The sequence below is a fragment of the Podarcis vaucheri genome, assembly GCF_965113315.1.
Source record: "Podarcis vaucheri genome assembly, chromosome: 5".
NCBI classification, from domain to species: Eukaryota; Metazoa; Chordata; class Lepidosauria; order Squamata; family Lacertidae; genus Podarcis; species Podarcis vaucheri.
Genome location: NC_138763.1, coordinates 44,221,313 through 44,232,967, shown reverse-complemented (window position 1 = coordinate 44,232,967; position 11,655 = coordinate 44,221,313). Strand labels below are relative to the sequence as shown.

The following is an 11,655-nucleotide window of genomic DNA, read 5'->3' as shown; positions in this document are numbered from 1 at the left end:
AGGATGAGACTATTATAGCCACTAGCCCTGGCGGCTATGTTCTCCCTTCACTGCCAGAGAAAGCATGCCTCAATACCAGTACTTACCAGTTTCTCCAAAGCAGTGTACAAGATTTCATATGAACCAGCATCCACATCTAGTTATTAATCGACCATCAGTTCCCATCAGATTCATACATTGGTTTTGTTCTGTGGCACTCGTACAGCTGCCATTCTTTAAAAACAACGTGTGATTAAATTAATATGCATACTTGCTCTCCTTATAGGTTAGTTTGGGGTCAGGACTGTCTAATGAAACAGGGCTGGTGACAAAAAGAGCACCCACGGATTTGTAAGATGGGCCAGGATATATTTGGACAGGTCCTCCTCCTTGCTGCTTGACTGCTGTGGCTCATCCTGGCCTCTTATCACCTCGGAAGCTGCCTTGCAGGCTTGGAAGGCGTCCCACGTCATTAATTCTCAGACTGGTTATTGGGAAATGGGATGTTATCTCCATCCTGTTGTGCAGAAGAGCACCCTGGAGCTCAGGAACGACTTAAGTAGCACTGCTGTCACGGTACAATTGGGGGCTATGAGTCTGAGAGGGATAGACTGATGTGTCTGTTGCCATAAATAACTTCCAGCTCATCCCTTCCTGGTGTCCTCTCACCTGCCCCCACCCTCCCCACTTCACCCGATGTTATTCATCCTGTTCCACCACACTTTCTGTTCCAGGCTTTGTGCCTATGTTAGCTGCTTGGCAGGTTGGTAAGCTGTTTCCTGGCAGAGAGCAGTGGCTTGGGCTAGTGCCCTCGTGAGCAGGCTCCTCTGGAGATTTTGGCACCCACAGCAGAGGGCAAAAATGCCCTTCGGGTATCATGTGTCTCATCACAGAGGCAGGAGTTCTATGCTGGGGGAGCAGCAGCCACTAAGGCTAGTGATGGAAGCCTTTTAGAAGAAGGTTGGTTGGTTGACTTTGTTGATTTACATGCTGCCTTCACATAATGAGCGATGCCCAAAGTGACTTACAAGTTACAACAAACATTCACTTATCAAAATACAAAGCACTGGGGGGAAAGTCCAGTTTACAAAATGTATTGATAAATGCAGATACCTCTATTCCCAGGTAGCACTTTAAAAAAGGGGTGGTCCTTGATTCCAGAAGCTCATAGTCATCGCAGGATGGATAGCCCTAAGTTTCACACTGGAATATTTATCATTTATTACATTTATATACCTTTATCTTCCAGGGATTTCAAGGGGGTGTACATGGTTCTCATCCTCACAACAACCCTGTGAGGTAGGTTAGGCTAAGAGATGGTGACTGGCCCAGGTTCACCCAGTGAGCTTCATGGCTGAGCAGGGATTTGAACCCTGTTCTCCTAAGTCCCAGTCCAACACTCTAACCATTGCGCCACACTGAACAGAAGGTGGTGGACTGCTAGAAATTTTAAAGCAGTGGCTGGATTTTCAGGGAAGTTGCTGGAGTGGTTTTCCTGCATTGACAGGTGGCTGAACTAGAGGAACTTTGGAGATCCCTCCCAACCTGATGGTTTTATTACGGCCATATTTCAGATGCTACAGCTTTTGAAATTATGATCGGCAGCTTTGTGCAGGGATCACCACTTTTGGAAACTCCATGTGTATGTGGAGTTTCTGGGATGTATGTGCGCATGACAATACAAATCTCCCAGGAGTGACTCATAGGACAACTCGGGAAGCTTGCAGCTGGGCACGGAGCCACAATCCCTGTCCCCAATGTATCCAGGAGAAGGACATCAGCCTATATGGAATGGACAAATCTTCCCCAGGAGTCAAGGGAGAAACTCAGTGCTCACCTCCCAATTGGGAGGGAGTGTCTGGCTACTAATGGGTCGTTTTTAGGAAGGTGAGCTGTGTGCAGTTGGAAAAGGAGAGATTGCGACAAGCTGAGCTCACGGCAAAGGCCTTTGGGGTGGGGAATGTGAACAGGGTCACTTGGGCAGGGTCACTTTTAAGTCAGTGGCTGTGAACGGACAGGAGCAGGTCCACAGAGTCCTGCATAAAGCTTGGGAAGAGAGCATAACCAGGATCAGGGGAAGTGTTGGGGAGGATTCACAACTCCAGGATAATGGCAGAGAAGATGGCTGTGGACCAGGGGGTGAAGTGGGCAACAGACCTGATTGAACAGAAGCTGGCCCTGGAGGAGGAGGAAGAACAGGTGAGTCTTGGGGATGCATTCCTGGGACTCAGGAGGCAGACCCAGTGGCTGTGCTGGATGGGGCCTGGATTCCTGGATATCCATGGGAGGGAGACTTGACCCACAGAGAAGGATCTCATGTTCTTGCCAACCACAGGAGATGGGACAGCTTTACTATGAAGTGGTTGTTTCGAAGCAGCCGATTTATTTCCTGTAACCTCCTTTCCATGTAATTAGCAACTAATATATTGGAAAGGGGGTCACCATTTTGACTGTTCAAGTAAGGGATGTTTAAGGCTGGTGCTGTTATCTCTGCCCCAAATGAAAATGTAATAGAAAAAAGACGGTCACGGAATGGAGAAATTGCACAAAACAAATGAAATACCGTGAAAATCCCTAAAACAAGAAGTAATCGACTATAAAGATTATCTTGTGGAAATCAACTAAATAATAAAAAAATCAAAAAGCTTAAGGGGAAAAATTAGAAAAACCTAAAACAGAACAAAGCCTTAACGGGATGCCAGCTACAAACCTCGTTTTACTGAACTATTCAGTTTCCTCAGAAGGAAATAGAAAAATCATAAACTTTAAATGACCAAAATTCAAACAAGGGTAGAACCCCCAAAATTCTGACGTGTTTATAATCCTAGTTCGACCTAGGTAAAATAAAGCGCAGTAATAAAGGATTGAGGACTCAAAAGTACAGTTTCTAATACTCAATTTACAAAAAAGGTTTGAAAACCTAAATGGCAAGTTTTAAACAAAGCTCACTTGAAGAGTGGCTTATTTATTTGGTTGCGTTTATTTCATGTGCTTTAGACAGTTTGTTGTAGGCAGCCTAGTAATTATGCAGTGGTTATTCTGGGCAGCTTCAGAGAGATGCCCCACCAGAGATCATGGGGAGAAGAAGAGGGAAATAAGGATAACGCTGAATGATAAACTACCCCTAGGGCAGGCATGTCCAACTTTCTAGAGACTGCGATCTACTCCCACTGTAAAAAAACTGTCAGTGATCTACCCATTCAATTTACCAAAGTTGTTGAACTGGGGTTTTTTTGGGGGGAGGATCATGTGATCGATCGCGGACCCCCCCTGCAATCGACCAGTAAATCGCGATCGACCTGTTGGACATCCCTGCTCTAGGGCCTCAAAAGAGACTGATGTGGAACATGGATGGCTCTGGGAGAGACCATTTTGAGGCTGACAGCAATTTTCAGGAAAAGGGTCTCTCATGAAAACCAGTCTGCTTATCATTGTGATCATAGAATACATCTAATTTTTAAAAATGCGTGGAAAGAGAAGCCACAGCTCACTACACAGTCAAAAGAAACGAGGTGTGGGATGTTGCAATGCTTTTCCTGTCTCCTCTTTGCTTCACCCAGAAACACCGTTCCTGCCCCACTGCAGAACCGCCGGTCGTGGCCCGGCTAGATACCCCACTTCTGGAGGATGAGAAGAAGCACGGGCCTCTCAACAAAGGTCTTGAGGGGCTTAAGGTGAGAGCGGCTGCAGCCCTCAGTGAGGCTCTTGTATCCTACTCTGTTGGGCACTCTGTTATAATACTCCTGGGGGTATCATCCAGGATCAATCCAGTAGTCACACGGATCCAGTGGAAGCGTCTTAAGTTGTCTTTCCTGGCGTTATAAGCCATGCCATGTTAACGGCCTTTCCCGTGTAGTGTAATGGTTAGGGTAAAGCAGCAAGGTTGGGTGAGGCCTGGGTTCAAATCCCCGCTTAGCTCACTTGGTGACTCTTTGGCCAGTCACTCACTCTGAGCCTAATCTGCCTCCTCACAGGGCTCTTGTGAGAAAAGAGACAGCCTCAGCTCCTTGGGGGAAAGGTGGAATAGAACAATACTAAGTCAGGAAAGACCCATTACGGAGTGTGCCTGCTTATGGTCTCTCTTCCTTTCCCTGGGCATACATTCCAGATGAATTCCCAAGTGCCTTTCCTGCCCTCTAGTGGCTAAATACTTCCACCGTTCCCTAATATTGGTGTGATAATAATCAGTGATATTATCAGTGCTTTTTCCCCCTAAAAGAAAATATTTAGGGGTACTCTCATTTTCCTACTCATATTGAAATACTGCCTCTCAATGAGGCCAAAGTCAGATTCACAAAATGTTCAGGGGTATGTTTACCCCTGCGTCCCCCCAGAAAAAAGCACTGATAATAATAGCCTTCCCGGGTACAACGCCCCTATCCTGACTCTAGCCAGTGCTGGCCCATCCGTGAGGTAAAAGCGGGTGACCGCCTTGGGAAGCAGGATCTGCAGATCCAGCCTCTATTGGCCTATCAGTACTGTCTACACCAGGCATAGGCAAACTTGGCCCTCCAGATGTTTTGGGACTACAACTCCCATCATCCCTGACCACTGGTCCTGTTAGCTAGGGATCATGGGAGTTGTAGTCCCAAAACATCTGGAGGGCTGAGTTTGCCTATGCCTGGTCTACACTAACTGGCAGAGGCTAGCCAGGATTTCAGAGAGGATGAATCTCTCCCAACCCTACCTAGAGAGGCCAGGCATTGAACTGGGGCTTTCTGGGTGCAAAGCAAAACACCCTTCCACCGAGCTATGGTCCTTCCATAAATCTCTGTATCAGTAGGACTTGGGTTCCTTCAAGCTCAAGTCGGACCACCAGCCATATATTGCAGCCTGCCCACCAGGTGCTTGACAGCCCCCCCCCCTCAATTTCTGCAGTTCCCTGACAGGCAGCCAAGGCAGGAGATTTACAGAGCCCCGATGGGCTGTCATTCAAGATCGATGGACAGCCAGGATGCAGCTTGGCAGGGCACAAGCTACGCTGAGTGGTTTTTTCAGTGCAGTACTAAAAATAAACCCAACACGGCAATATAGCAAAACAGTACATAAAAGTAACGCCGTTTGATCTGGCACCAGAGCAGGAAAGTTAATGTTCTGATAGCTACATAGGAAGTTCTGGGCGACATGTGCCGTTATTAGGTACCAGCAAGCCCCACATGGTAAAGAGAAAAGTCGTGGATATTCCTTTTATAATCTCCATTTCCTGCAGGAAGTTTCATTTCATAATGAGACAGCTGGGTCTCTAGTTGGCCTGGGAACCCAGTTCTCTCATGCCTTTGGGAGACAAAAGAAACACACTCTGCATATGCTCAGATATGCTCCTGCATGCTCTAGGGCTGAGCTCTCTCTTTAAAAAGGGCTGAACCCATTGGCTCCATTGCAGAATGCTGCTGTTCCCAGACTCCACTGTCCTCAGCCTAGCAGGATATCTTGCTTGGAGTCTGGAACAGTCCAACCACCTCCCCCCCCCCCCAGGATCTTTCAGACAGGCATTCAAAGGAAGTTGCTCTCTTGGTGAGTGAAAGGAGAGAAGCCAGCATGAGTCAGCTGGACTTTACGTTGCTCATCACAGTGCCAATTTTAAATGTGAGGACTGGAGTAAACAAAGACAAAAATATTCCATTTGATCAGCAAGCCCTTGGTTACAATTAGCTGGCCGAGCCCGGCCCTACCATTAGGCAAAGGGAGCATTGTTGCCTTGGACAGGAAGCAGTGGAAGGAAGAGCTGTGTTGATGACATTGCCTACCCTGCACCTCCTGAGCTCCCTGGCCATGTTGGGAGCAAGATCAAACTTCCCATCTACTTAGCAGCTGCACATGGAAAGAGGGGCACCATCTCATCCTTCGCCTCTGGGCAGGGCCTCTTGGGCCAGCCCTAACTGGAAAGCAAAAGAAAGGGGTGGGGGGAGAGTGGATTTGCTGCTAAGGGGGGAAATAAAAGCAGGGATTTAGTCCTAAGCAAGAGTTTTTCTTATAAATCTCTCTCCTCCCACAGGGCCAGGAAAGGGTGCGGAAGAGCTCTGTGGACCTGAGACGAGAGATCATCCAAGTTGGTGGCACACAATACCTCTTCGAGTTGCGCAAAAAGCCTAAGAAGAAAAAAGAGGAGAAGAAACCAGAGCCTGAGCCAGAGGAGATTGTAAGGGGTGGGGGGGGGAGCTTCTATAAGTGGGAGGGGGGGAAGGGACTACGGAGGCAGCAGCAGAGAGAGCCTGAGATTCACCCAAGAGCAGCCTCTGGGAAGCAGAAGCAAGATGGCATAGCTCCAGTATAAGGGAGTTGCCTTATACTGAGTGGGCTTGTTGGTCCACCTAGTTCAGTATCACCTACTCTGACTGGCAGCATCCTCCCCAAGTTTCAGACAGGGGGACATTCCTGGTCCTGCTTGGAGATACCAGGTGCTCAACAGCTCTTCCCCCAGGGAGGAGTCCTTGGGCAAGGTCCCATGAGTGGGGCCCTCTTTGCTGTCGCTGTTGTTGCCTCTGCCCACTTGATTGCCTTCTTCCTTTGGCCACCATCTACCCCGGCTGTCTGGAGGGAGAGGGCAGAGTGTGGTGGGCCTCCTGCTCTCTCCTCCTTGCTCTTATCCCTGCTCACTTGCATACTGGCAGCGTCAGTAAGGAGGAAGAGCAGCAACAGCCACAGAGCCCAGGGGCTTCAGCGGTTGCGGGTGGTGGAGGAGACCCTGCTGCGGGGGGAGGTGCCCAAGGACCCCCATCTCCAATGCTCACCCTGCAGAGAGCTAATCGTGCTCCCAGAGCCCTCTCAAAATGCATACCCCATCCCATGGGATCAGGGATAGCAATGCCCCCGCTCCTTTTTTCGGAAAAGCCTTTGTGATGAAATTTTATTCATTTTTATGGTTCGTTTCCTACAATTTATATGCCGCTTGATTGTTTTAAAAAAGAAGCTTCTAAAATGGTCCAGGCTCCTCGCCGTGGGCTTTCAGAGCTTTTGCAACACCCATTGCAGCGTTGACCCTTTCCCCTGCAGACGGGCCCTGTGACGGAAGAGGACTTCTTGAAAGCAGCTGTGCAAGGCAAGGTGCATGTGGTAGACAAGTTCCTGGCAGACGGAGGATCCCCAAATGCCTGTGATGAGGTATGATGCAGGGAGCAGAGCTTGCTCTTTTCATGAAATGTCTTCAAATGCCATCACCCTATTCGGAGAACCAACCATCTCCACACTTGGGATAAGGCTTACAGCAGAGTATTGGTGTGTGGGGTGTGTGGCTTCTGCAAGCAAATCAGGATAATAATAATATAATAATAATTTATTATTTATACCCCACCCATCTGGCTGGGTTTCCCCAGCTACTCTGGGCGGCTTCCAACCGAATATTAAAAACAATACAGCGTCAGACATTAAAAACTTCCCTAAACAGGGCTGCCTTCAGTTGTCTTTTAAAAGTAAAATAGTTGTTTATTGCCTTGACATCTGCTGGGAGGGCGTTCCACAGGGCGGGCGCCACTACCGAGAAGGCTCTCTGCCTGGTTCCCTGTAACCTCACTTCTCGCAGTGAGGGAACCACCAGAAGGCCTTCAGCGCTGGTCCTCAGTGTCCGGGTTGGATGATGGGTGGTGGAGATGCTCCTTCAGGTATACAGGACCGAGGCTGTTTAGGGCTGAGTACCAACAGTACTCAATCACTATGTCATGTGAAGAAGCCCTAATTCTGTCCTTCACTTAGTTCCGCAGGACAGCATTGCACCGTGCCTCACTTGAGGGGTACGTGGAGATTGCAGAGAAGCTTTTGGCCCATGGAGCCACTGTCGACTTCAGAGATCGAGTAAGATAACCCTTCATTGCATCATTCTGTATCTATGCCTGCTCATTCCCCACCACCACTACCCTGCTATCTCCAGCTATGCCCATATATGCTTCTTCTAAGCCACTACTATCAGTTTCATCTCTCTGGTACAGGGGTAGCATTTACTGGGTGCTCCAGGTAAAAGAAAAAAGGAAAAAAGACCGGCATTGTGTTGCGTTCTGAAAGCAAAGGAAGGACTGGACCCTGATTAATACAATAGACACGAGGCTTGACCAGCAAGACCCTGGGAGAAAGTGCGCATCCCACTTCCTGGTCCAGGTTGTTTTTATTCACAAAAGAACTTTAACACAGCATTTGTAAGAACCAATCAGATTTCCTCTGAGCATTTCAAAAAATACCTACATGAGGACAAAGTCAGATCTGAGGAAGCCTCTTAACTACAAAGAACTATTTACTATTTGAGCATGCATACATGTTTAGGCTAAATAAACAGGAACCAAGGAGGAATGCATTTAGCAAACCCCGGAGGTAATAACCCACAGTAAAAGGAAATGCAGGCATTTTACCACCTCCATGTGAATTCTGTTCCTGGCCCTAAGATCTACCGGTACCTAAAGATTACCAAAAGCTACCTCCTTCAAAGCTACCTCCTTAAGCCTGGTAAGCAACTGGTCTGTGCAGAATGCTTTACATGTGACTGTCAGGCATAGAGAAAATGGGGCAGAGATGCAGAGGCTTGTGGGATTGATCAGAAATCATGTTGATGACCCAAACCCAGTCAAAGCGATGCTTTCACCGCTGACACAATGGCTTGCTTCATTTTTCATAATTCCTCATAGAAATCCTACATGACCACTACAGCTTTGTTATTTTAAGTAACGCTAGGAGATGCAGTTGCATGAATCTCAAAAGGGTTTGGGGCAGGGAAGGAAGGGGGTGAACACAGGTGCAGGAGGGAGAGGTTCTCCTCTTCTGATGGATGTGTACTGCTTGCCAACAGCTGGACTCCACAGCCATGCACTGGGCCTGCCGAGGAGGACATCTGGACGTGGTGAAGCTGCTGCAGGAGAAAGGATCCAATCTCAATGTCAAGGACAAGGTGAGGAAGGTGGGGAGTCCAGGATTTGGTTCATGGTGGGAGAACAGCACTGTGGGAGGAACTCGGCAAGCAGACAGTGGTGGGGGGAGGAGATTTGTGTGGGAGGAGTGGAAAGAAGGAGGTTTTAAGGGACTGCGGGATCTTGCAGCTATTCTGGGTTAACAGGAAGGTGGTTCTGTTCTGGTCCTTCCAATAAGAACATGATGAAGCACATGAAGGAAGCAGGCGCACTAACATGAAATCATGTTTTCCCTTTCTCGCTCCCGTCTTCACCACCTGCCCAAATCCAGCTTCTCAGCACCCCACTGCATGTGGCCACCCGTACTGGCATGGCGGAGATTGTGGAGCACCTGATAAACAATGGAGTGGATGTCAATTCCCGTGACCGGGTAAGAGGCACATTGTGTGGTTGCTTATTGCAGTGCACCCTGCTCATCTAATTCCAGTAACTCAATGTGAGTCTAGGCAGTACTTGTACACACGCACAGGTTTGTGTAGGAATCACACCAATGCGTGGAAGGGCAGGTTATAAATATAATACACAATACATGGATGGATACACAAAGTCCTTTCTATAGGGAGGTGCATGCATGCACACAAAACAAAAAAAAAGATAAAAGGAAAGATCAAGTTTTAAAAGGTGGTATATTAACTTAATAATGTTAATAATATCCCCTTCCTTACTGCCTTCAGTTCCTGAGTCCTAGTCCTCATTTCTCTTCTTTTCATTGAAGGCTGAGCTGCCCTGTATACCAGAGGTTCTATACCTCTCTAGTAATTTTAGCTAGGGATGCACAAACCGAGAGATCATCCATGGATATTCCCTAATCCCCAGAGTTAGTACCTTCCATCCATTAGAATGGGGAAATTTCAGCCTACTCTGTCGATGGCACGCAGAAAGGCTTTACGTTCAGCTGGCTTAAGTCTTTCATGGTACAGTATTTGCCATGCTCTTCTCTCTTTAGCGCACCAACTGATCTCTGTCCACAAAGCTATCTCTACTCAGCGCACCCAGACTCTCGTTTCGAAGAACTTGATCGATCTGAACTGGATGAGCAGGCGGATAAACTAACAATTTCTGCTAGTCTTATGAGCAGTGAGCATAAGTGTTCTGGTGGCTGCCTGTCCTTGCCTTACACATAGTGGTGCTGCCATGTCTGTTGCAGGAGGGAGACAGTGCCCTGCACGATGCTGTGCGCCTCAATCGCTACAAGATCATTAAGATGCTGATTCTGCATGGGGCAGACATGATGGCCAAAAACCTGGTGAGTGTTGCCCCCTTGTGGCTTATGCATGGAATAACAATGCAAAGTACTAGATTCAGGTAGGTAGCCGTGTTGGTCTGATGCAGTCAAAGGAAATAAAAAAATAAAAAAATTGTCCAGTAGCTCCTTAGAGACCAACTAAGTTTGTTATACCCAGAACAAACTTAGTTGGTTTCTAAGGTGCTACTGGACAATTTTTAAATTTAATGCAAAGTACATCTGCTTCCCAATATGTCCTTTTGATTCATCATGGTTTGTGTCCAGGCATAGGCAAACTCGGCCCTCCAGATGTTTTGGGACTACAACTCCCATATATCCCTAGCTAACAGGACCAGTGGTCAGGGATGATGGGAGTTGTAGTCCCAAAACATCTGGAGGGCGAGTTTGCCTATGCCTGGTTGGTGCTCTTTGATGTCACTTTCAATTCTGCTTTTGCCTGCAGAAGCTTTGGGGCAGCCATATGACTTTGTTTCCAGTTGGTGCATGTCTCCTGGTCTCCTGCTATACCCCAGATGCTCTTGGTTTAGGGCTTCCCCCCTGCTTTCCTTGTGCTATAGTGCAAGGGTGCCCTCCCAGGGTCAAAGTGATATCATTGTGGAAGCATTGCAGAACAACTACAGTAATAAAGTGGAATGATGTGGATGCTTCAGAATAAATCCACCACTAAGGCACTATTATTGTATCAGTGACATGTTTCAGACTACATTTGCAAGAAAATTAAAATAAAATAAAAATCTGTCTGGAGGAGACCCCAGAAGCATGCTTTCTTAATTTCAGGTGCTGCCTGTGTCAGTTTTTTTGCAGTCTGTTGGTTAGAAGCTGCGGTTTTGCTGGTCTTTCCACAGGCTGGGAAGACACCCACCGACCTGGTGCAGCTGTGGCAGGCAGACACGCGGGAAGTGCTGGAGAAGCGAGAGCCCGAGGCAACAGAGTTGCCAGCATGAGCAAACGGACAAAAGATGGAAGTCCAAGCAAGGACGGTTCTGGACTTGGGAGAGGCTGTGCCATTAACACTCAATAAAGAACCAAGCAAACGAAAAACCCGCGGGAATCTGATGTCTTCTTTGGGTTGCTGTGAAGCAGGAGGTGACTAACTTGTGGCTCTGCACATACTGTGGGGCTCCAGGGCCCATCAGCCCCAGCCAGCATAACTATGGGAAGTGGAGTTCAACAACGTCTGGAGGGATGAAGGTGACCCACTCCTTTCAAAGTGCATAATGGGCAGAAATTCAGCAAGTCGTTTCTCCTATCAGCCTCATGTGTGACATTTTTGCCAGCCCCACAGCTGTTACAGGAGCAGGGACTTTCTTAGGTCAACAAGTGCTAATTTTATATCCCCTAGGTCCAACTGAGCTGAGCTATCCACAATGCCTGTTTGATCCAGCTCCATATTATTCAGATAGGTGCACGATGGCAATTTTGCCCATGAGATGCTACAGTCCAAAACTGTTTGCACTCTGTTGCATGGGGGTGGAGGGGGCATATGTGGAAGTCAAGATTCAAAGCATCTCCTAGGGATTCTAATGTAACAGTGCATCTTTC

The 11,655-nt window shown here is 47.8% G+C and overlaps 1 protein-coding gene across 1 annotated transcript; it reads left to right on the top strand.

The window, feature by feature from the left end:
• Positions 1–1,752: 1,752 nt before the first annotated feature.
• Positions 1,753–11,154, top strand: ANKRD2 (ankyrin repeat domain 2). Its single transcript, XM_082225331.1, has 9 exons — positions 1,753–2,178; positions 3,540–3,653; positions 5,975–6,118; positions 6,973–7,080; positions 7,669–7,767; positions 8,750–8,848; positions 9,139–9,237; positions 10,015–10,113; positions 10,959–11,154. The coding sequence occupies exons 1-9, from the start codon at positions 2,089–2,091 to the stop codon at positions 11,055–11,057; spliced, it is 951 nt and encodes a 316-aa protein (XP_082081457.1). The 5' UTR covers positions 1,753–2,088; the 3' UTR covers positions 11,058–11,154.
• Positions 11,155–11,655: the final 501 nt, after the last annotated feature.

Coding starts and splice junctions, on each gene's coding strand:
- ANKRD2 (XM_082225331.1), top strand. CDS start 2,089: ATGGCAGAGAAGATGGCTGTGGACCAGGGGGTGAAGTGGGCAACAGAC. Junction 6,119..6,972: donor AGCCTGAGCCAGAGGAGATT/GTAAGGGGTGGG, acceptor TTTCCCCTGCAG/ACGGGCCCTGTGACGGAAGA. Junction 9,238..10,014: donor ATGTCAATTCCCGTGACCGG/GTAAGAGGCACA, acceptor TGTCTGTTGCAG/GAGGGAGACAGTGCCCTGCA.